The sequence below is a fragment of the Microcaecilia unicolor genome, chromosome 7 (genome assembly GCF_901765095.1).
Source record: "Microcaecilia unicolor chromosome 7, aMicUni1.1, whole genome shotgun sequence".
NCBI classification, from domain to species: domain Eukaryota; kingdom Metazoa; phylum Chordata; class Amphibia; order Gymnophiona; family Siphonopidae; genus Microcaecilia; species Microcaecilia unicolor.
In genome coordinates, this window is record NC_044037.1 from 188,376,671 (window position 1) to 188,403,027 (window position 26,357).

At 42.0% G+C, this 26,357-nt stretch overlaps 1 protein-coding gene across 1 annotated transcript in view; it reads right to left on the reverse strand.

The window, feature by feature from the left end:
* Positions 1-734: 734 nt before the first annotated feature.
* The window catches only part of SPAG16 (sperm associated antigen 16), a 932,486-nt gene continuing 906,863 nt past the window's right edge, over positions 735-26,357 (reverse strand). The window contains 1 exon segment of the mRNA XM_030210425.1: positions 735-1,016. Coding sequence (XP_030066285.1) covers positions 841-1,016 — 176 coding nt within the window. The 3' untranslated portion in view covers positions 735-840.

Sequence of the window (26,357 nt, forward strand, 5' to 3'; positions counted from 1 at the left end):
GGTATATGAAGTAAAACGTATTACAAATTAATGAAGAAAAATCTTTCTATGAAAAAAAATTAATAATGCCAACATCCCGAAAACTGAATTCTTCTTGCCAGAATTTCCACCACCTCTTTACACAGATTCAGCTATCCTGGGCCACAAGCTTTTCTTAAAGAGTACTTGCCAAAGATGTCCAGGTTCTCAAATCCTGTTTAATGAGACTCTGCGGAACTTGCCTCAGTACTCTTCCAGATGTTTTGTGTCAATCCTGTTTCCCAGTGTCTCCAGGCTTTTCTCAAGATGGGCTTTGCAAAATTTATTAAAGTTCTGAAACCCACCTGAAAAGGGCTCTTTAGGCTCTGTCTCAACCCAGTTTCCTGCTGGTAGTCTGAATTCTGTTTCCCAAAGTCTCCAGCAGCCTTTTAGAGCAAATTCAGCTGCTTAAAATCACAAGCTTTCCTATTATAGAACTTCCAAAATATATCCCAGTTCTAAAACTCCCTCTCTGAATAGGGCTCTTTAAGGATGTGTTGGGCTATTGTGCACTCTTTTGTCTGACATGAAAAATCAGTATCCTTGCAATTCAGCTAGTCTGTCATTAGGCGTCATTGTACAGCTGTGCATGTAATATTTGTTTGTTTGGCTTGGGTTTTTTTTTTAAAGATCACAACACAATTATTTCAGGAGAAATGTAGAATTTTATTCATAAATTTAGGAGAGAATTGGTTCATGACATTATATCAGGAAATTTGAAAACCCAAACAAGCAATATATGTTAATTGTAGATGTGCTCCTTTTCAGATTTTGAACATTTTTATTTTTGAAGAAAGATCATGCTGAAATAAATTCTGCTTCTTAAACCCATACCATAACTACTCCATCAGATCCCCCTGAGAACATATAATCCCCCTTGAAGTCAAAAATCACACTCTGTACACTATCTTCATGACCTTCTATATTGTCCAGGTTGCCAGTAGCAAGATCTAGACTCTTCACAGTCCCATCATTGCTTGCCATACATACTATCTGACCTGAAAAAGAAAAGAAAGAAAGAAATGAGTTATAAGACATTCATAGTTTGCAAGTATGCAATATATTCTGTTTCCAGTTTGTCTTGATGAAGTTGATGAACTGAATTTTAATTTCAGGTAAGACAAGGTTTGCATTCCAATGCATACAGACTCTCTTAAATTTTATCACAAATAACCAAAGTCAGAAATCAATCAGAATGATATAGTTTTACCAGAACAATTAAGTAAGTGGAGAATCTACCTTTATAGATGCTGCTTATGGAGAGATCCCTAACTTCTATGATGTGAAATTTTTTATCTTGAAATTATGTGAATAACAATATTACTGTAATTACATTGTACATTTGCACAAGAAAATGGGTGGCAATAAATTTTTACCCCAGGAACTGTCTGTAGTTCAATTTTTAAGATTTATAGATATTTCGCTGGTTTTTGTCACACATGAAGGGCAATTTTAGAACTAGCTGCTTAAGTGGCCATAGCCAGTATTTATGTAAATAGCAGCATTTTTTTTTCAAAAGAGAAAGTACAAATTTACTTTACATAGAAACACGTAAAAAATAGGGCCTAATATTCAAAGAAAGGAGAACTCCCTATTTTATACTCCTAAGTTACATTCTAACCCCCCCCCCCCCCTCCGTTTACTAAGCCACACTAGCAGCTGCCGTATGGCAATGCCAACACAGTCCATTCAAAGTGAATGGGCTGTGTCAGCATTAGTGCACAGCAGATGCTAGTGGGGCTTAGTAAACAGGAGGGTAAAATTTGTACCCTATTTTGAGCCAAAGTTCAGAGTCTAAGTAACTTAACTGGTAAGAAATGGCTCTTTTAACTAGTTAATGCCACAAAAAAATAACCAGTTAGCACCAAACTGAAAACTGGCTATTTTGTGGGTGTTCTGGGGGTGGAGTTGGCACTTGGCCAGTTAAGTGCCGATATTCAGTGCTTAATCAGCCAGGTGGACTGCATAAAAGTCAATTCTATCTTTATGTAGTAACCCATAGCCAGTTAATTGATGAATATCGCACTTACCAGCTATGTGTTAACCAGATCCAGAAACCCGGAAATTCAATGCCAGTGTCTGGATATCTCTCGGCATTGAATTTCTGGATTTAATGCTTGCACTGGTCATCAAAATGGTGATCAGCACCAGCTGAATATAGGACCCTAAGTTTTCAGCTGAAAATGTATCTTAATTTTAGGAGGTTTAAAGTTATGTTCATAAATATAGGCCTACCATTCACGTGCCAAGACTTATGGTTCTAATTTATGAGCCTAGTGCTGAAAATTGGTGCTAAGCTCATAATATTTTTTCTCCTCCCTACATCTGCTCCTGCTGCCACACAGTTTTATGCTTCTAAATTTAGGAGTTTAGTGAAATTTTGAGTATAACATAGGTGCTCAGCCCTAGTAAATTTTCAGAGCCCAATGGAGCATAAGTCTCAAAGCTGAGCATAAATCCTTTGAATATGGGGCCCACAAAAAATGATTGCCGATATTCAGTTGGTAGTGGACAGCATTTTTTGACCACCACTGGTGAGAAAACCAAAAATTCAATGTTGGGCCCTGTTTGGACTTCAGCATTGAATTTCCAGTTTTTTAGAAGCCGGCTAGTGCATGCCCAGTTAAGTCAATATTCAGACTTAACCAGCCATGGGCTAGTATATAAAGAGAAGACAATTATGTGGTCCTATTTAAGTGCTAAACATAGCCGGTTAGCTCTGAATATTGACTTAACCGGGCATGCACTAGCCGGCTTCTAAAAAACAGAAATACAATGTTGAATTTCTGCTTTTAGTGTCAGCGGTGGACAAAAAATAATGTCCATCACTGGTTGAATATCGGCCAGATTGTCTTTATCTGCCAAAGAAATTGTGGACCCAATATTCAAAGGAAACATCCCGGAATGCCCCAACAGCCAACTTCGACTTTGGCACTACCTGGTCATTTTGAGAGCCACTAACCAGTTATGTGCCACTAAAAATGGCCACATAGCCACGTACAAGTGAGTTAACCGGTCGGCGGCTGTTCCTGGCTAGTAAACTCACTTTGAATATTGTCCGGAATACAGTCTATCCAGTCTGCTTATCTCTCTAGAAACTACTAATATCTACTATTCTTTCTTCTCCTTTACAGATAATCTGTGCTTGTCCCATGCTTTCTTGAATTCAAATACAGGCCTGAGTTCTACCACCACCAGGAGGTCATTCTATGCCTCCACCACTCTTTCCATAATGAAGTATCTCCTTATAACAGGTCTCGAAAATTTTTCTTAGAATCTAGAAGACAGTCCAAAAATCTAGGAGCCAGATTTGGAATGAACGGAATTATTTATGTGTCTTTATAAATCACACATTCATAATGGGCTCATGGTGATGTACAAACACTATATTACAGTAGCAATGAAGGAGTGGATAAGCGGCTACTGCTCTTCTCCATTGCCCACTCACCCACAGCAAATCTGGCTATAGGGAGTGCCTTTAGGCTATGGTTGGACAGTAGAGAGGGGCTAAAGTTGTAGCTACTAGGGGTGGATAGGTGGTGCATCCACCTACTGCCCCGTGAAAGATACAGCCTTAGCTTCTCTCCATTGCCACCTTCCCCCAGCAGATGCTCTTCCCATTGCTCATCTACCCGCTCCCAGCGGCTACAGCCTAAAAAGCCTTTCTTCATCATCTGGTTCAAAGTTTACTTTAAGCACTAGGTGGCAGAAGAGGATGCTGCTGCCCAACATGCAGCTTCTCTCCTTTCCTTCTGCTTGTCTCTATGGTGGACCTGTGCCTTGGCATGTGGGGGGAGGGAACAGAGAGAAATGGTACGCCTGTGCACCAACAACAGGTGGTTCTCTCTACTTTTTGCTATGCCTCCCATCACGGAATATCTGACACATATGCCCACTTGTGCATCACACATCCAACATAGCTCAAGTGCCGAGTTCTTATTAAAGCCTAAATCTCTGATGCAGCTGGTAAAGCGAAATGTATGTCAAACATCAGTTCTGTGATTTGTGAGTCCGACATTAACAGGCACTGATGGACAGCTCACCCGATTAAGACAAGTAAATGTCTCAGTAAAAAGTATGAGGAGGCTACTGTGATTAAATGTTGTTGGGGGATTGTATTTTTTATGCTTTCTTTGTTAATAAAGAGATGTAACTAAAAAAAAACCTGAGGTAATCTCAGATAAGTCATAGGATATTGGGATATCACTAACAATTTTCAAAACTGCCTTGCCATTGGTTAGTAGTGATAACCACATGCAAATCTGTGTACCAAAGAGAGAAACTAGGCATAAAAAAATGGACAGGATTAAAGCAATGGCAGAACCGCTTGGTGAGCATGCACCAAGCTCCCCCCACATATACTGTTGTCTTAGTGAGTGCACTGTTATCTGTACTTGTCTATGTTAGTATTTTGTTTAGTTGTTATGCTTGAACAGTTATCACGTTTATATACTTTTAAAGGTACTCAGAATGCAATGTAATTGCTATTATATTATATGTATGTACAAGCCTCCTTTGGTGCCAACAATTTATTACCTCTATTTTTTGTACATGGCTTTGCATATTTTGTCTTTAAACTGCAATGGCATTAATCACCCCATTAAACATATCAAACTTCAATATTTGAAAAGGGAGCAAGCCAATTTGATCTTCCTACAAGAGACCCATTTGTCTACTTTGGAGTCTACTAAATTCATTCAGGATTGGAAAGGGCTAGGGATTGTATTCCACGATGACTCATAAGAAAAGTGGGGTGATTACACTTATTAGATCCACAATGAATGCTACTATATTGACCCAGAAGAAAGATCGTGATGGCAGATGGCTAATCTGTGACATACAGCTTGGTAATGAAAGAGTTATACTATGTAATATCTATGTACCAGTGGCAGATGACCCAAAATTATTTCAACTTGCTCTAGAACAATTGCTGCAGTTTGCCAGTTTACCTTTAATTGTCTGTTGAGATATGAACCTGCCACTAGATCTCATTTTGGATCAACGTTCCAAATGTAGGCCTTTCACCTCTCGTGCCCTCCCTATGTTACAAATACTTTTAGCAGACCTTGGTCTGGTTGATATCTGGCAAATATTGAAGTCAGATGAAAGAGATTTTACTTTCTATTCATATCCACACTCAACATATACCAGGATGGATTATATTTTTAAGTCTAAAAGTTTAGTGTCTAATATTTCCGATGCATTCAACAAGCCTATTTTAATATCTAACTATGTTGTGGTGGGCATACTCAACTCTGGATTCCACAGCAACACACAATCATCTTATTAGAGATTGAATTGTGAGCTCTTGGCAGAAGTGGAGGAGTGGCCTAGTGGTTAGGGTGGTGGACTTTGGTCCTGAGGAACTGAGTTCGATTCCCACTTCAGGCAACTCCTTGTGACTCTGGGCAAGTCACTTAACTCTCCATTGCCCCATGTAAGCCGCATTGAGCCTGCCATGAGTGGGAAAACACAGCGTACAAATGTAACAAAAAAAAAAGATGACTTTCTTGCAAAATTTAAAGAATCAACCTCTAAGTACTTTGCTAGCAATTGCTCCCCAAAACTCTCTCCATTCACTATACAAGAAGCATACAAGTGGTTATTCGGCATGGAAAAAGGCTACTACATCCAAATTTATCTCAGATATGTAAAGGAACATAGAGCTCTTGGAGAGCAAGTATATTGTGCTTTCTAATCCTACACTGTTTCATGATCTTCAGCGTGCTAAATTTGCATATAATCGCCTCCTGAGTCAGCAGGCCAGTCATTCAGTTTTCCTCCAGAAAACGTACAATTATTCATTGGCAAACAAGATTGAGTAACTTCTAGCTCAGTGCTTGAAAACCAAAAAGCTCGTCAGTGCATCACTGGGGTCAAGAGCAGTATGTACATCAGACTTTGCTATTGCGGACCAATTTGTAGAATTTTGTGAGCATCTTTACAAGCACAGAGGAGTCACACTGCATCAAAAATAACAGCATAAGCACGAGGTCTGTTTCCTTGATAAAGCCGAAACGGGACCCTGTCGGATACATTAAGATAAGTGAATTATGCTCAATTAAAAAAGGTTATACATGAATGAAACAGTAACAGTATAACATATAAATATTAAAAAAAAGAACTGGGGGGTTTTCAGCCAATTAAGAGTCCAACCCATGAGTCATATAAATGAAAAATCTTGACCGGGGCTACAGAGGCTTTTTTCCTCCATTATTCACATATAGTTATTACCACAGTGTTTTCAAAGTACTTTCTGAATATTAAGAAATACAGCTATATACCCAGTGCAAAATAAGACAGCAGATATAAATTCTCAAATTGGACATCTTCCAAACACTAAAATGAAAATAAAATGATTTTTTTTTCTACCTTTGTTGTCTGGTGACTTCGTTTTTCTGATCCCAGTCTCTGATTCTGCTGCTCTCTATCTGTTCCCTTAACTCTGTTTCCAGGGCTTCCTTTCTACTTATTTCTATACTTTACTCCTTTCTGCTTCATCTCTTGCCCTACATCCATAGTTAAAAGCTGGGTCCTCTGCGGACTTAAGTACATAAGTAATGCCATACTGGGAAAAGACCAAGGGTCCATCGAGCCCAGCATCTTGTCCACGACAGCGGCCAATCCAGGCCAAGGGCACCTGGCAAGCTTCCCAAAAGTACAAACATTCTATACATGTTATTCCTGGAATTTTGGATTTTTCCAAGTCCGTTTAGTAGCGGTTTATGGACTTGTCCTTTAGGAAACCGTCCAACCCCTTTTTAAACTCTGCTAAGCTAACCACCTTCACCACATTCTCCGGCAATGAATTCCAGAGTTTAATTACACGTTGGGTGAAGAAAATTTTTCTCCGATTTGTTTTAAATTTACTACACTGACTAGAGGAGGTATAGAGTGGATCCAGCTTTTGCCTATTTTATTCATCCATGTGCAGTTTTTTTCCTCTTTTCCCTTTCCCTCATCTTGTCAGTATGCATCTCCTTCCTCTTTCTATCCACGTCCAGTATTTTTCCTCTCCCTCTCCATGCCCAGCATTTCTCCTCTCTCTTCCTCTCCATCCATGCTCATCTCACTTCCTCTCTTTCCTCCCTCCTCTCCATCCATGTCCAGCATTTCAACTCTCTCCCATCTCCTCCATCCATGTCCAGTATTTCTCCTCTCTTCCTTCCCCTCCAACTGTGTGCATCTCCTTCCTCTGTCTTTCATTCCCTCCAACATTTCTTCTCTCTTCCCTGCCCTCCACTCCATCCAGGTCCAGAATTTTTCCTCTCTCCCCTCCATCCATGTGCATCTCCTTCCTGTCTTCCCTTTCCTCCACCCATGACCAGCATTTCTCCTGCTCCTCCCTCCTTCCATCTATGTCCAGCAACTCTGCTCTCTCCCCTGCCCTCCCTTCCCATCCATGTCCAGATTTTCCTCTGACCTCCCCTCCCATCTGTGTCCAGCGATTCTCCTTTGCTCCTATCCTCCCCTCTCAACCATGTCCAATGATTCTCCTCTCCCCCCTGCCCTCTATGTCCAGTGATTCTCCTCTGCCCTCCCCTCTATGTCCAGTGATTCTCCTTTGCCCCCTATCCTTCCCTCCATGTCCAGTAACTCACCCCAGCCTCCACCTGCCCCCCCTTTTAAGCCTCCGTTGAGTTCCAGTACCCCAGCCCCACCTGCCCACCCTTAGCTCCCCGACAGCCCTGCTTTCTGTTCCTGACACCCAGCGACGCATTTAAATCTTTTATTTTTTTTACCTGAAGTCGCAGGGCTAGCATTATTGAAAAGACCAGGCTCTCCTCCTCCAGCCTTCCCTTGGTTCCCTCTCAGTGTCCTGCCTTCCTCTGACATAGTTTCCTGTTTCCGGGCGGAAGGAAGAGAAAGCAGGGCTGGGGAGCTAAGGGCGGGCAGGTGAGTTGGCCCTAGGAAAAAAAAGTGCCAATACACTGTACCGGCGCGTACCAGCACAAAAACAAAGCACTGCTAGTTATCAACCTGGTGCTCTAACCACTAGGCTACTCCTCCACTGAATATGCAGGAAAAAAACCTTATAAAACTACTTCCTTATTAAGATATTATGGTCATTTTTATTATTGATGTAACTTGCCTTGTACATTTTATTGAATAAAAAGGTAGATTATAATAAGTTTGTAATTAAATAAAATGAAATTTTCCAGAACACACATTAATGCAGGATATTTCTGTCTAAGAATTACAGAAGATAATGACAAGTTACCTGTATAAAATTCAATAAATTAATTCAAAGGAGAACTGATTCTGCCTACATTATTATTACTTTTAATCTTGGTAAAGCACCCTGAGATCAGTTGAGAAGGTTAGTAAAATCTTACAAATACAGCACCTAGTTTTCTGTCAGACATTTTTTTTCTCATCAGTGTAAATGCAAATCACCAGCAGAACCTGAATTAATGCTAATGCTGAAGAAGTAAGAGAAATTCGTGAGGTGTAATAATTTAAAGTGTAGATTAGAAAAAATATTAGAAGAAATGGAATTCCCTCTCAATGACCTTTAAAATATGTGAAATAACAAGACTTCTATCTTGACTTCTGATTTTCAATTTCATCTGGCAATAGCGCAGTCAGTCATTCCTATCTAATTGATAGCAATAATGTTGATTATCTTACCCATCATATAGGTGTCCAGATGTTTCTGTTTTGAAGTGTGAGATAACATTTTAAACATCATTACTTACTGAAGACCAACATGGAAAAAATACACTTAAAATACAAGAGAGTTATTCTGAACATTTTAAAGGGATGGGCCTTCTAAAAGAATCCTAAGAATGAAGTCAGTACCCTATGAGAAGAGATGCTTCCCAGATCCAGTGCAGGGGTATTAGGTGCCCTAGGTATACTTTCAGCCTTATGCACACTCAAATGAACTTTCAGGCTCTTTGGCCAACAATCATGATTACTCCAACACACCCTTCCTTCCCAGAATAAGCTGGGCAAATGGGCTATTTGAAAACTGCCCACTCTCCCTGCTGCTAAAAGTACTTTCTATTATTTCCTTGTGTGGATATCGGAAACTAAGTTGCTTTGACTTCAGCTCCTTTTTGCCGCCTCCCAAAAACAGCTGCCCTAGGTGATTGTCTAGTCCTGTCTACAGGTTGGCCTGGCCCTAATGCTCCCAGCCTCCATTAGTCTGAGGTAGGGATGTGCATTATTTGAAACTATCAGGGAAATGCAAATGACATTTCCCTTGTGGTTTTATATCATTTCTAACTCAAAACAACAGGAATAAAACTCAAAATGACAGGTTTATTTCCAGTGTTGTTAAATTTCAGCTTGCTTTGCCCAATGTTAATAGCTATCACGTACCAGCCAGCTTGAACTTGTAACTTTGAGTTAGAAGGCAGCTGCCTTCCAGGAAAAGATATTTTGCTTTGGAAGTCTGCTCTAGACAGTCCATACCTAGCTGTATCTTAAATTTCTGCTAATTTTAGTTTTGTTTCTTGACTGGCTGTTTGCTTTCAGTAATCCTTTTGTGCTGGTTGCACTTCTTGGAGGTACAACAATATTAACATTTACTGTGATTTTAATAGAGTTAGGTCTTGTCAGATAGATCTGATTAATTTCTTTGACTGGGTGACCAGACAGTTGGATCAAAGGAGAGCGCTAGAAGTGGTCTTCTTAGATTTTAGCAAAGCCATTGACATAGTTCACGTGAATGACATAAATAAACTGAATGCCCTCGATATGGGCTCTAAAGTGACTGACTGGGTAAGAAATTTATTAAGTAGAAGACAACAAAGGGTAGTGGTAAATGGAGTTCATTCTGAGGAAATGGACGTTATCAGTTGCAGCGAGGATTGGTTCTTGGTTTGGTTCTTTTTGACATTTTTGTAAGTGATATTGCAGAAGGGACATGTGGTAAGAATTGCCTCTTTGTGAATGTTAACAAAAGCTGCACTAGAATAGACATCCCTGATGGCGTGGATAACATGAGGAGGGATCTAGTGAAGCTTGAAAAATGGTCTAGAACAGTGCTTCTCAAAAAACGAGCCTCTGAGAGCTTCCTGGTGTGCCACAGAAGATATTTCCTCCTCCAAAGAGATGCCCAATAATAGGCTGCTTTGCATGTGCCTTGTGCTACAAAGCAGCCTATTGCCAAGACTTACACACCACCTTGAAACCTACCCACTTGCTCACTTATCATCATCTCCTAGATCTCGCTCTCCTCTGTCATCAGCATCACCTGTCATCCCTCTCTCCCCTGTCACCAACATCTCTTTCTCTCTCTCTCTCTCTTCTCCTGCTAAGGAGAACCTCCTCTCTATCTCTCTCTGCTCCCATCCCCCCACCATCCAACATTACCCGTTTCTCTCACCTCCCCCCCCCCACCATCCAGCATCACACTCACCATTGCCCTCTCTTGCTAATGAAATTGTCCTGCTTCTAGCTCCCTCATTAACTCATTCGTCGCCTCCTCCACTGATCCTGCTGTTTTCACAGATCTACAGCACACAGAAGCCAAGCAAAGGGCTAATGCCTTGTGCGTGTCGCTACTGATTCTGTTGGTCATGCCCCCTCTGATGTCATTTCCTGTTTCAAAGGAGAGTGATCAATAGAAACAGCGGTGGTGAGCACAGGGGCAATAACCCTGCACCTAGCTTCTATGTGCTGTTTGTACCGCAGCTACCGCAGACCCAGAGAAACAGCGGGGCCGGCAGAAAAGCTGGTGAATGAATGAGTGATCTAGCAGGAGAGCTGATTCAGTATTAAGAGAGTGATGATGATCATGGTGGGGAGGTAGAGTGACAGAGGGTGATGCTGAATGGTGAGACAGAGGCACTGTTGGATTGTGGAAGGAGTAGCAGGGACAGATAGAGACAGAGAGGAGGTGCTCCATGGCAGAGAGAGAAGCAGGCAGAGATAGACAAAAAAGAGACAGAAATGATGATGAATGACAGGGGAAGAGAGTGACATGAGGTGCTGCAAGGCAGAGATGGTCATGTAGCAGGAGCATCGTGATGAGCTCCTGGTTCCCAGGTCGACTCCAGAAGCCCCAACTGCGTTCGGAGCTCTGTGCGGGAGCAGAGGGAGTTGTCCAAGTCCCCCCCCCCCCCCCCGAAGGACAGAGGGAGGAGAGCGGGATCTCCTCTGCCGATCAGGAGCAGGGGGTCGTGGCTGCTGACTCATGCAGCTGGCAGCAGCGAGGCAGTCGAGTGCCGATCTACGAACCCAGCACTTGCCACAGACCTCGCGATCAAGTCCCCCTGCCCTGGAAGGCGCTGTTCTGGAGAGAGTGTGATGGGGACTGGGCAGTACTGTGAGCCGGACAGCACCAGGACAACACAGTGTCCAGAGCACACCATGGCAGGGCTTGGGCTTTGGGAGATGGAGAGGGATCCCTATGTGGGAATTCACCCCACTACAGAGGGTGAGTCTGGCAGCGATTGCTGAATGGTGTCGGATGGCATGAGTGATCCCCTCTGGGTTACAGGCCACTGGGATCAGCTCTTACGGCTCTCGGGGTGGACCTTGTTTGCCAGGATCACTGAGGAGGGCGATGCAGGAAACCTCAGCCATCCAGATCAAGCAGCAGCACTCTTTTTTTATCTTGCTTTATTTGACACAAATACATAAGAACACAGACTGCCACACTGGGACAGACCAGCAGTCCATTGGGCCCAGTGCCCTGTTTCCAATGGTGGCCAATCAAGACAGCGGTTAATGGCAGGAGCCCGGAAGAGAGAATAAACCTGCGGAACCAGCGAGACAATTCACCAACTGCAGATGGAGAGACCTGCAGCAGCATCAGGGAGCACAACTGTCCACATCCCAAGGAAAGTGATAACACATCTGCTTCTGAATCAGAGACATATGGCAACACTGAGAAACACTGCAGGGCCCCCCAGCTCAGCGAAGGAAACCGTGCAAAGACATCTCATCCGGAAGCTCATTCAGGCCGACCTTGCAGTGACATGTGATCAAACAACCTCTAAGCTCTGCATAGTCTTCATCAAGTACCCCAACGCCTTGCTACTATAGTACTTTTATTTTTTCTTTTCACTTTTTACGTATTTTCTTCTTTTTTCTTTTTTCGCTGCTCGTTTCTTCTTTTTTCTTTTCACCATGAAGTGGCTTCTAATACTCTGCTTAGCCCTTCTGGGCTTCACGATGGGCAACCTACTTGATGGCACAGGCTTTGGACAAATTCCAGTTGTTTGCAACATACCCAGAAAACCCTATACTCATAGACAGCTGAGACACACCAGTAGATACCCACTAATGAATTTAACACCCATTTGCAGAGCAGGCCACAGGCAAATCACCAACCCAACTCTCAACCTAAAACTCAAGCTTTTCTGAACCTAATAAAATATTACTCTTACATTGAACACACGACCCACCCAACACCTTCACCAGCAATCTATGTCAATGCAAGATCCATGAAGAACACAACCTTATTAGTAAAGGAACTTCTTGAATGTTCAGATCTGGGCTTCCTGTTTATTACTAAGACATGGCTTACAAAAATCAACAGCCCAGTACTACCCCACCTATACCCACCCAAATACGACATTCTTCATTCCCCAAGATTAGGTAAGAAAGAGGAAGGGGCTTGCCCTCATCTATAAGAGCTTTCGGCACATATCTCTAGTCAGTTCAGAGGTATTCCAAGAACTGAAATACATGCTATGCAAACTCCACGATAACTCCAAAGAAGCCAATCAGATTGCCCTACTCCTGATTTACTGGCTGCCAGAAGCCTGGTCCAAGGCTGAGCCTATTGGACATCATTTTGTCCACCATGTCCCAATTTCCCAGAGTAGTTGTCCTGGGAGATCTAAACATACATCTAGAGAATGAGGTGGATACCAATGTTCATAATTTCAAATCATTCTTGAAAATAAATGACCTTACCATGTTTGAGGATGGTCCAACCCATGAGCAAGGCCATACATTAGATTTCCTTACCTTCTATCCCACCAACCCGACTGGCTTACCTAAGGGGAAACCTATACTATGGTCAGATCACTACCAACTAGACTTTACCATTAATATCTGCCTGATAAGCCAGCCCACGCATCAACCTTTTAAACAGATAACCTTCAGAGGGAAAATCAATGAACCAAGCTTCTGGACCAAGTTAAGACTCCCTCGACCTTGAAATCCCCACTTATAAATCGATAAAATCTGTTTGGGACATGAAAGTCAAATCAGTTCTGGATAACATAACTCCAATTACTACCAGAAAGGTCAAGGCAGCACGAAAATCTCTCTGGTATTCCGAAGAGCTCACTCAGCTGAAATAGAAACCTTGAAAAGCAATGGAAAAAAGCAAATCTATTGATGACAGATCCAGTTGGAAACTTGCCTTTCACCACTAGAAACTAAAAGTAGCTGACTCCAAACAGAATTACTACAGCAGCATAGTGGACCAGGATAACCTTGACAATAAAAAACTATTCACTCTAGTAAGAAGTCTAACCTCCAACTACTCTGCCGATACAGTGCATCAAACATGCCCCACCACTCAAGAACTAGTCGACAATTTTGAGAGCAAGATCAACCAAATTAGATCTGACCTAGCTAAAAACAACTCAACACATGAAAACTTAAAAGGCTATGAGGCTTATTTTCGAAAGAGAAAAACGCTCAAATTCCGACCTAAATCGGGAGATGGACGTCTTTCTCTTGTGGGTGCCCAAATCGGTATAATCGAAAGCCGATTTTGGGCGTTTCCAACTGCACTCCGTCGCGGGAACGCATAAAGTTGACGGGGGCATGTCGGAGGCGTGGTTATCGGCTGAGCAGAGATGTGCGTGCTCGGCTGATAATGGAAAAAAGAAAGGCGTTTTCAGAGAGAATTTAGGTCACTTTTGTTGGACCCGTTTTTTTCACGAACAGGTCCCAAAAAAGTGCCCTAAATGACCAGATGACCACCGGAGGGAACCGGGGATGACCTCCCCTGACTCCCCCAGTGGTCATTAACCCCCTCCCACCAAAAAAAACCCGAATGTTAAACACTTTTTTTCCAACTTGTAAGCCAGCCTCAAATGTCATCCCCAGCTCCATGACAGCAGTATGCAGGTCCCCGAAGTAATTTTAGTTTAGTTAGTGCTGTGCGGGACCCATGCAGAGAGGAAAAATCGGAAGAAAAAAAAAAAAAAAACAAGCAAGTGCAGTCAGGGACGTCTAAATTACCAGGATAGTAAAAGGGGGAATCGAACCAGCAACCTTCTGATTACAAGCTCAATGCTCTAGCCAGTGAGCCACATTATTCAGGTGCTTTGATGTCCTTCCCTTTCCATTAAGTCCCTCCAAGTTTCTGTCAGCCAATCACCGCTGTTTAGCTGACACAGATGTCAGCTAAATGAGCTGTGATTGGCTGACAGAAACTTGCAGAGACTTAATGGAAAAGAAAGGACGTCTAATCAGTGGTGCACTGGCTAGAGCACTGAGCTTGTAATCAAAAGGTTGCTGGTTCAATTCCCCCTTTTACTATCTTTTAATTTGGACATCCATGACTGCACTTGCTTGCTTGTTTTTTTTTTCTTCCGATTTTTCCTCTCTGCATGGGTCCCGCGCAGCACCAACTAAAGTAAAATTGCTCTGGGGACCTGCATACTACTGTCATGGAGCTAGGTATGATATTTGAGGCTGGCATAGAGGCATCTCAGGGGGACCAGTGCACTACGAATGCTGGCCCCTCCCACGACCAAATGCCTTGGATTTGGTCATTTTTGAGCTGGGACGCTTCGGTTTCAATTATCGCTAAAAAAACAAAAACGCCCAGCTCAAAAAATGCCCCAATCCAATGTATTTTCGAAAAAAAAGATGGACGTCCATTTTTTTCGAAAATACAGTTCGGCCCGCCCCTTCATGGACCCGTTCTCGGAGATGGACGTTTTTACAAATGGGCGTTCGCGTTCGATTATGCCCCTCCATATAACTCAAGAGTATGTTCAAGCTCGGACCCAATTCAGGAACTATAGCAAACCAAAATATGGGAAACTTCAACTGCTATCACTTTGAAGACACAAAAACACTGCTACTAAAATGCTCACGCTCGCACTGCTTCCTAGACCACTGCCCGGAATTCCTGTTCCATAGTAATTCAACAATAAACTAAAGGCCAGGATATATGAAGCCTGGTGAACATTTGGCAACCTATCAAAAAATTGAAAAGCAAATCATTTTGTAGTTGCCAGTAATCTCAGGAGTTCTGCTCTTGTTATAGTACTGGACTGAGGAGATAGGACTGATTAGAAACCAAGTGTTAAAGTGCCTGGGCATATTTCCAGAATACTAAAATATTATTCTGTTTAATATGTTGTATTATTTTGGTGCCTTTTGATTTTGTGGCACATAATTCCCTTGAGTATATTCAGTGTACATATTACCATTGGTAACAAAGGTATTGGGGAGGTGGGGGAGTGGAAGCAGCTGCACCACAGCAACACAATGAAGGTGACAAAGAAAAGAGACACTGGGACCAAAGTACTACTACTACTACTTGACATTTCTAAAGTGCTACTAGGGTTACGCAGCGCTGTACAATTTAACATAGAAGGACAGTCCCTGCTCAAAGGAGCTTACAATCTAAAGGACAAATGTACAGTCAGTCAAATAGGGGCAGTGAATAGAAAAATAAAATGTTCAGACAGCAAATGTAGAAAAAAATATTTTAGTCTGAATTTATTAATTGGAATATGTCAACTTTGGAAAATATGCATTTTTGATATCTTGCATTTCAATTTCTGTGTTTCTAGTATTGTTGTATATGCAGAGTCTGACTTCTTGAGGTTTCCAGTTCTTTTATTTATTTATTTATTTATTTGTATTCATATCTGTATTACTGATGTTTGCTCCCTTGTTTCATATTTATTGAGGGGCTGTCTGTGTTAGCGCTTATGACTAATGTGCGGTATTCTGCTAGCATGAAGTTCAGTGTGGAGATCTACAGCAGTCCTGTTTGTTCTGTTTTCTCACTAGGGGCCAGATGCACTAAGGTCCACCTCAATAAAATTTACGATTTGGAAATACAGAGGGATTCCCAAAGCGAATCACATACAAATGAGCTGCTTTCTGCTTTTGTGAACAGCTCATTTGCATGCAATAGGGGGAAAGCTGGTCAGTCAGCTGAGCTTGCACAGAACAGCTAATCGCTAAGCATGGCTGCTCTGTGCATGCTCAGAGCTGCGCTTGTATACAGCTTTCATACATGCAAAGAAGCTGCGTGTATAAAAGCCAGTGTAGTTTTTTTTCTTATAACTGCGATAAGGACTCCAAGATCTGTCTGCTAGAATGAAACAGCAAACAACGAGACTCTCACCACTTTGGGCAGCTCTCTAGTCCTGCCCCTAGACAAAAGCCGACTCCTCATTTGGCAGCTATGTAACGGCTCACTGCTGAAGACTTATCATACTTCACTGCTGTGGGAGGGTGAGGTAAAGGGTGGGTGCCTGCAAGGCTGCTCCAGGCAATGAAGAACAAAAAAAATGGATTTTCATCCTGACCATATCAGGACAAGGCTGCTCTGGAGAGTCCTGTTTCTTCCAGCAGGCCCTTCTCCTCTTGCAGGAGTGGCAGAGGACCCTTTGGAGCAGCTGTGGAGTACTTGCAACCTGGAAACTGTCAGGACTGACAGCTCCAGACCTCCCATTAAATTTTTGATGGTAAAGGTAAGGGCTGCTTCTGTGCATCATTGGGAAAATGGTTGTGCATTGCTTTGCATGCACATTTGTATAGTACATAAGTACATAAGTATTATCATACTGGGAAGACCAAAGGTCCATCGAGCCCAGCATCCTGTTTCCAACAGTGGCCAGTCCAGGTCACAAATACCCGGCAAGATCCCAAAAATGTACAAAACATTTTATACTGCTTATCCCAGAAATAGTGGATTTTCCCCGTCCATTTAATAACGGTCTATGGACTTTTCCTTTAGGAAGCTGTCCAAACCTTTTTAAAACTCCGCTAAGCTAACCGCCTTTACCACATTCCCTGGCAACGAATTCCAGAGTTTAATTACACGTTGAGTGATGAAAAATGTTCTCCAATTTGTTTTAAATTTACTACATTGTAGCTTCATCGCATGCCCCCTAGTCCCTGTATTTTTGGAAAGCATGAACAGACGCTTCACATCTACCCGTTCAACTCCACTCATTATTTTATAGACCTCTATCATATCTCCCCTCAGCCGCCTTTTCTCCAAGCTGAAGAGCCCTAGCCGCTTTAGCCTTTCCTCATAGGGAAGTCATCCCATCCCCTTTATCATTTTCGTCGCCCTTCTCTGCATCTTTTCTAATTCCACTATATCTTTTTTGAGATGCGGCGACCAGAATTGAACACAATATTCGAGGTGCGGTCGCACCATGGAGCGATACAAAGGAATTATAACATCTTCATTTTTGTTTTCCATTCCTTTCCTAATAATACCTAACTCATTATAATAGCTTTGTATACAATTTTTATTATCTGTTACTGGGACAGGAAAGAGCTCGCAGAACCCTTTTGAGCATGTCTGGCTAAACTCCGTGCTCACTAAACTGGCTACAACCAATGTAAATCCCACGTTGTGGCTCATTAGGTTTTGTGCATCTGGGTCTTGGAGGGAAAACACGTAGTTGCACAGTTGTATAACATAACATGCATTACATTGACAGGAAAACACATCCATAGAAAAAAGGAGATGCGAGTGTTTGCCATGGTCTGTACACTTTTCTCCTATGTCTCTACCTGTCCAATTATGTTTTAGCCTTTTTAATACAGTACATTTTAATTTAAATTACATTTTCTGGCATTTCACTGTCATGCAGCTAGTGGCTAATGACTAGTAAATATGACAGCTTTACAAAATTTGGTGTGGTGTCCCTCAAGAATCAGGCAAGCTTGAAAGTGTGCCCTGAAAAAAGGTTGAGAAGTATTGACCTAAGGCTTGAGTTTAACAAGAGTTCAAAGAACATTTACAACAAACTGTAGGTTCTGTTTGCAGTAGCCATAGATATTTACAGAACAGAAGAAACAGTGGAAGTAGAGCTAACCATGATAAATCTCCACTATTTGCAATTCTTTATAACTACTGGGTTTCCTCATCTAGAACAAAGTCTGACACAGCAAAGATCTTTAGGATGGATTAGGGTGTCCAAAACAGCAGATGTGAATATTTGTTATAAACTTGGTTCTAGAGATCCTTGCTGACAGAAGCATTACATTTGGATTTCACTTGCAGACTGTCTCTATAAGAATTAGCTGTTGCATGTTCCCTTAGCATTCAAAAATGACTTCTTGTGACTAGCAAATGGATTTGAGCTGTTAATGGGCAATAAGCCTCCTTGCATCTAAAGTGCTCTGGTGTCTGTTGTACTACTTATCATCAGAATGGTGAAAGAGCATAGCTGGGGGTTGACAGTTAATACAACTTTCTTCTCTTAAAACTATTTCATATTTTAAAGCCAAAACCATGAACATGAGTAAAAAAGCAAGGTTTTAAAAATGTACATTTATTTCAAATATAGTAAAATCATTGTCAACTACTTACTATTTAACCATATTCAATTGATAAATTCATTAGCTAACATACTGTAACACTGTCAATAAATTAAATAGGGCAACTTATATTTGTGTTATTTTCCCTTGTTATATTGCTATAAAATAGAGAAATCCAGATATAATTATATCAATCAATCAAATTTATATTTATTAGGGCTGCACATTTAGGAGTCCTTTTACTAAGCTGCTGGACAGAGAGCAGATGGGACTTAGGGTGGTTTAAAATGAGCCCTAGTAGCTCTAACACCCAAATAGTTCTCTGCATGGACTCCTGAGCACTGTCCTTCAACGTGTGCTCTTTGCCAGCCAATCATTCAGATAGGGGAACACATGGACTTCCAGTCTACGTAGCAATGCTGTGACTACTGCAAGATACTTGGTGAAGACCTTGGGAGCCAATGCAAGGCCAAAAATCAACACACGGTACTGGAAGTGACATGTCCCCAGCCAAAATCAGAGATACTTTCTGTAAGCTGTAAGTATCGTGATGTAAGTATAAACTCCTGTAAGTCCAGAGAGCATAGCTAATCATTTTCCTGAACCATGAGGAGAAGGGTGCCCAGTGAAACTATCCTGAACTTTTCTTTGACCAGGAATTTGTTCAGGGCCCTTAGGTCTAGGATGAGACACATCCCCCCTGTCTTTTTCTGCACAAGGAAGTACCTGGAATAGAATCCCTTCTCTTCTTCCTCTGGTGGAACAGGCTTGACCGTAATTGCCTTCAGAAGGGTGGAGAGATCCTCTGCAAGTACCTGCTTGTACAGAGAGCTGAAGTGATCTGCTCTCAGTGGGCAATCTTGTGGTCTCTGTTGCCAATGCAGGGCATAACTGAGATGGACTATTTGAAGAACCCAACAGTTGGAGGTTACAAGGGGCCAACTTTCTTGAAAAAAACTTCAGCCTCCTCCTGACTGGCAAGTCATCCAGTATGGTTACTTTTACTGTGGCTATGCTCTGCTGAAGTCAATCAAAAGCTCACCCCTGCTTTGACTGGGGAGCTTAGGCACATTCTGTTGACGAAAATAAGCATGATGGGATTGAGCCTGCTGAGGCTGGCGAGAAAAAGTGACATACCTACACTTCTGTGAAAAGTAAGCATTCCTTTTTGACTTGCCCAAAAACCTCCTGGATGAGGAGGCTGTTGCAGAAGGCATCTGGCAGGAGAGAGTATCGATAGTATCAGTGTGCTGCTTGATGAATCCAGCAACCTCCTCCACCTTCTCTCTGAAATATTACCGCCCCCCCCCCCCGGCAAGTAGCATCTGCCAACCTAACCTCTGCTAGACCACCAGGTCCAAATCAGAGACGTGCAGCAATGAGACTGTGTGCATTGCTATACTCTGGACAGAGATCCTGGACACCATATCAAAAGTGTCATAGGTGCCCCTGGTCAAGAACTTACAACATGCCTTTGACCAGCTGGCAAAGTGATTTGGCCTTCTCCGCTGGGAGACAGTCTGCTAAATCAGAGATAATACACACCATGGGTCGCGAGTTCAGGCTCATGTAGAGCTGGTATGATTGAATATGGGATATGAGCATAGATGCCTGATACATCTTTCACCCAAAAAAATTCAGGGTTTTAGTTTCTCTGCCAGAGAGCAAGGCCTGGTAACGCTCTTTAAAGACCAATATCGGGAAAGGCTGGGGCCTGAGACCAGACTCGGAAAGGTGAAGAAGGTATTCAAGCAGGGATTGTGTAGGACAGTACACAGGATCTAGGGCCCTGCCCTCACACCAGATGGCAAAACTCCTCCATTTGAAAGAATAACACCTCTCAGTAGAATCTTTCCTAGAAGCCAGCAAGACCCAAGAGACACCCTCTGACAGACCGAGAGAAGCAAATTCTAGGCTCTCAACAACCAGACCATGAAGCCAGAGACTGAAGGTTGGAATGTAGAAGAGATCCCACATTCTGCATGATGAGAGTCAAAAAATACTCCAATTTCCACGGTTCTTTGGAGGATAACTCCAGAAGAACCAGATTTGATAAGGCCAGGAATGTGTGATTAAGATCATGGTCCCATGGTCTTCAGTTTCTGCAAAGTCTTCCCCACAAGAGAAATGTAAGGATACGCATACAGTAGACCTATCCCCCAGTGCAGAATTTACTCACAGCACGTTACAGAATATGCCTGGACAGTTTGGCTTATAAATTCTAATTAATGCCAATTAGTGTCAATAATTGCTTGTTAATTTGCAATTGTCAACACTTATTGGCTTGTTAACCAATTAGGTTATGCAAAATTATGGAATATGCTTCAATTTCCACATGGAAATCTCGGCATGATATATAGAATCCAGGGGTTTGCTACCTACTCTACTTTGTATTTAATTTCTGTGAGTTTCAGTGGAAGCATGATTCTTTGCATAATGAAATAAGAATGTAAATCATAGTATCTGAAAAATACCTTTTATAGTGAAGAAGCATAGAATGTGTGCAAAATGTACACTATTTTAATACAAATTTGTAATTAATTATCTCATGCTATGAATAAAAGGCATGTAATTAAGATTTAGAAATGACATCTTAGGAGATAGGAAGGAGACTGAAAGAGGAAGTGATAAAAACAGGAAAAAATGAAGTGAAAGAGAATGAAAGGGTGTGTGCTAGAAAGGATAGTAAGAGAAACTGGACAATATGAGAAAGAGAACTTGAGAGAGATGCTCTGAATTCCCATTAAAAATAGGCTGTGTCTCTGAATTAAAAGACTCGGGGGTAAAGAATGACATGGGGACAGGAACCCGTGGTAACAGCGGGCAAGGGGAGAGAGCCCGCAGTGATGGGGTGTGGATAGAGCCTGCATGGATGGGATGGGGATGGGGACAGAGTCCATGGGGATGGGGACAAAATTTGTCCCCGTGCCATTCTCTACTTGAAGGCTGTTAATGAATTGAACAGTTATTTATGTTCGAATGATTCAGATAACAATGTTTTGATTTTTTGGAAAAACAAGCAAAAGTTCTGGCCACAACGGGCAAAATTTGCACAGGGGATCCTGTGCTTTTCTGCTACCAGCACTTCTTCTGAGAAGACATTTTCTATAGCAGGAAGGACTGTGGAACATAGGAGAGCTAGACTGAATCCTGAGATTGTTGATGACTCACTATTCATCCACAGATTAAAAAATCCTAACAGTGTTTTGTAGGACATATTTCTCCCCCACTAGGGCATACAGAGCGGGTTGTATTTTGAACCCCTGGACATTTTAACAGGGTGGATTAGGGTTCCTTGGGGTAGTAGAAGCCAGCTATTGTTGGGGTTGGAAGGGTTATTATTTATTGGGATTTATTAACCACCTTTATGAAGAGCTTCACCAAAGGCGGTATAAGGTAGGCACAATTTAACGTACGCCTCTCTATAATTTATTTCCATCTGCAACTTTTGCATTTCCTTTCGCTGTTTGAATTGTTTTAGTTATAAAGGGAAAATAAAGGTGAAGAAGCTAGGTGACCTCGTAGAGAAGGACAGTCACAGCCTCCTTAGGAGGTGACGTTTAGTCTAGGACCTCAAGCATCTTGGACCTGGGCTCGTCTTCCATTTCCAAAGGATATGGAATGGCATCAGTCATTTCTTTGGACAAAAGAAGAGAATGAAATGCTCTCTGGAGGAGATTTTCTCCTTTCAGGTGGAGGGAAGGGATCAGAGGGAATTTCATAGGACTCATCTGAGGAAAAGTACCTTGGATCCTCCTCTGAATCCCATGAGCGCTCCTTTTCAGTATTGGACAATAGCTCCTGGTGGGAGTGTCGAGATCTAACCTGCCTCGATGTGGAGAAGCAATGTCCTTGAGAACAGCATCGAGAAGTGAGTTCCTGCCTTGACTCCGGAGAAGCTTCCTCCAGCGATGTTGAGGGAGTGCTGGGTTGGGTGGCAGTCAACATCGGAGCTGCATGCGGTATTGGTGTTGGAGGCCACACAGTAGGCTGAGGGCTAAGCAAAGCTATAACAGGAGGCAGGGTAGGTGCAAGCATCCTGATGCCGATGCACACCATTGCAGAAGGTCATCCAGAAGCTTAGGGAGCAAGGCCCAGATACACTTATCAAGGGCTGATACCGGGAAAGACTGGAGTGCCGGTTCAGGAGCTGGTTGCAGTACCACTGGAGTCGATGCAGGAGCCAGGTATTGGCTGCTGGGAAATCAACACATCGGCACCTCCTGTATGGAAGGGGAGCGGTCATCCCAGTGCCAATGCTTCTCAGGTGCTGAATCCTTCAACGCCCCGGAGCTCCTGCAATTATGCATTGAGGGCGATTGATGCCGATGCTTCTTGGTTTTCGACTGAAACTTGTCATCTAGGCTCTATGCTGCTGATGAGGATGAAATCGAATCCACACAAAGCCTCGGGATTGGGTCTGACAATGGATGGTCCCAGGGGCACTGGATATCAGGAGGCCTCAAGACAGGTGGAGACCCACTTGATGCTTTGCTGCTCCAAGTTTCTAAGGGTCTAGCAGCAGCCATGCTTATCAATGCTTTCGATGCTGGTGCGATGCTCAACATCGATGCCGACGCCTTCGACCTCAATGCCAATGCTGACTTGAGGAACCGGACTTGGCTTCAAAAATCCTCTCTCGTTAAGCCTCTACAAAGGCAGAGAATACAGTTAGTTGGGTTATGATCGGGCTTAAGACACTGAAGACACCAAGAATGGGTGTCTTTCCCAGAGATCGTCCAATTGCACCAGGTACAGCGCTTAAAGCCACTGGGAACCTTTGTGAACATGGAAGGAAAAATTTCCTCAGCTAAATTAAATGAAGCGATGGTGCCTGAAAAAGGGGTAAAGTTTGGCAAAAATTAAGGGAAAAATCCAGGCCGAAGTCAAGGCCTAAAAGCGACTGAATGACAAAGAAAAATAAAATAAAATTAAAACCAGGCAAAATAAACTACAAGATAATGGAAAAGGTAAAAAAAAAAAAAGGGGGGGGGTTCCACAAATGGGAACACAATAAAGGACGAAAAAATCGCTGAAAGGCACAAAAAAGCTCTTTCGACCGAGCGAAGTGAGGAGACGGTAAAAAAATACACTTTTCTCCTCACCGTGGTAGAAAAAGAACTGAGGCCACGTTCTTGCAGCGGGCTAGAAGGCACTTGAGCATGCACGGTGAAGCATGTCTTACATTCCACAAAGCTCTACTTATGCTAATCATAAGTCCCGAACCAGGCGACTCGGGTCAGTGTCACCCACTTGTTGAGAATAGATAAGCCTGCTTGGCCTCGGAGAAGATGAGTGTATACTTTTATATATGAAGAGTTAAAACTTTGAAATTTTGAAGATTTAAATTTTAAAAAATTGATCAGTGACAATTCTGATGCATAATGCTCATTGGTAAAATAAGACCACTGAGTTGCATTGCCGAGGTAAAAAAAAATATCTAAGCAATTGTTATTTGTGGAAAACTATATTATTTTTATGGGTGCTTTGCTGAGATAAATTACTGGATTGGTGCCTATTAAGATTTGTATTGCTTTTGAGTGGCCTTTTTAAATAGGGGGATTTTCTGACATTTTACCTAGGTACCCTGTTGTGAAATTACCCCCAATGAGGGCAACTTACAATGATTTCATAGAGACTCTTAGGCTTTCAATTAGGAAGTTCTATGCTTTTATTCAGTACTTGACTTCACAAAAGGCAAACACACTTCTTTCTTTGTTAATTTATTCTCTTGTATGTCTCATGAAGCAATCTATTATTAAATAAAGAGAACCCATGGGTGTCACACAGCATCACAATCAGGACTGTCTCATGAGAAATGCCAAGTCATAGGTATAGGTAGGAACTATGGCACAAAGCCAGATGTTCAATGCCTTCAATCATACTGGAAGCAACGCTTTTCTTATCAAAGCACTACCATGGAGCTCCTTATTGCACACAAATGAATTTTGAAGCAGTTGTGAAATAAAGATACCAAAACTTGTTTTACATTTTTATTAATAGAATCCTCAAATTTTTCCTTTATAAGATGACAAGTGGCAGCATCTGTTTTGAATGTTCTGGTATGAAATAAAAAAAAGCATATTCAAACTTTAACAGGCTGAGACTCTTACACTCAATAGAATTATAGTATTTTCATGTCTTCTACACCTTTTTAAAGTGTTTTGTAGGAAATAATGGCTAATCAAAAAGCAGATTTTGAATCATATGGAGTTGAAACAGTAACATTACTAGCACACAACAAAATATATTACTATTGCCTCTGTATTTAGAGCAGTCTAATTTAAGATAGAGGTAATGTGATCTATTTATTTTTTTTTTGCATTTTAACTTAATTACATCAAAAGCAATCTTTTACAAAAGAATATGTAAATCCAAAGAAAAAAATTCATATCAAGACCATAATATAATTTCTGAGTGAAGTACAATATTAGAATTCCAACATGGACAGGAAAATCCAGAATCGGAGTTAAAAATTAGAAACGGCAAAAGGAAAGAATGTATTTATTTATTTATTTGCAGCATTTGTATCCCACATTTTCCCACACACAAGCAGGCTCAATGTGGCTTACAAGTCAATAAGAAATAGGGCCAGGTAAGGGAGGGGTACATATGTAAAATAAGGTACAAAATAATAAGGAATAAAATGGTCCTTTGAGGCAATATAATGTAGAGTCTATTGAGTAGCATCAGTATGGTAGGCCTTACAAAACAAATAGGTCTTTAAAGAGCGCCTAAAGTCTTGATGATCACGCAGCGTTTTCACACAGTTCGGTAATGCATTCCACATTTGCGTTCCTAAGTAGGAGAAATTAGACGCATAGGTGGTTTTTTATTTAAGACCAATGCAACTGGGATAATGAAGATTCATATAATTACGAGATGATCTGTTTCTGTTCCTCGCCGGAAGATCAAATAAATCAAACATATAATCCGGGGCTTCATCATAAATTATTTTGTGGACCAGAGTTCAAAGCTTGAAGGTAATACTCACTCATCTATCACAGGAATGACCTCCCTCCAAGGGTTCCATACAAAATCAATCATACCTATGGAGAATTGGGGGCACTGGACTTCTTAAAATCAAGCAAGGGAAGGCTCAAAACATCCAGGAGTAGATATTTCAAAGGATTTAACCAGGTAGGAAGGTTCCTACCTGGTTATATCCCTCTGGGCAGCTTGTTGCTAATATTGAGCTGTGCCATTGAGTATCAGCACAGATCACTGCAGCACTATCCAGTTAGTAGTGCCAGGGCAGCCTGGGGACTTATTCAGGGTGGAGCCAGGGCTCACCTTGTTAGCTGCAATTTTCAATCAATTAACCAGGTAAGTGCCTGTAAAAAGGGCAGAAAAAGGCTGTCCTAATTTTACCTGACCAGTTATCTGGGCACCAATATGAATATCAATAGGCACCCAGATAAATGCTGGCAGCTGACCAAACTTAAATATTCAATGCCAGTGACCAGATTAACATTTTACAACTTATGATTTTCAAAAAGGGCTCCAGAGGAGATCTGGGAAATTATAGACCGGTGATTCTAACGTCGGTGCCGGGAAAAATGGTGGAGACAATTATTAAGAATAAAATTAAAGAGCACATACAAAAGCATGGGCTACTGAGACAAAGTCAGCACGGATTTAGTGAAGGGAAGTCTTGCCTCACAAATCTACTGCATTTTTTCGAGGGGGTGAACAAACGTGGACAAAGGGGAGCCGGTTGATATTCCTGCTTATAATCGGAAGAGAAAAACGCCTATATTGTGACCCAAATCGGGAGATGGGCATCTTTCTCCCGTGGGCGCCCAAATCGGTATAATCGAAAGCCGATTTTGGGCGTTTCCAACTGCAATCCGTCGCGGAAACGGGTAAAGTTGACGGGGGCGTGTTGGAGG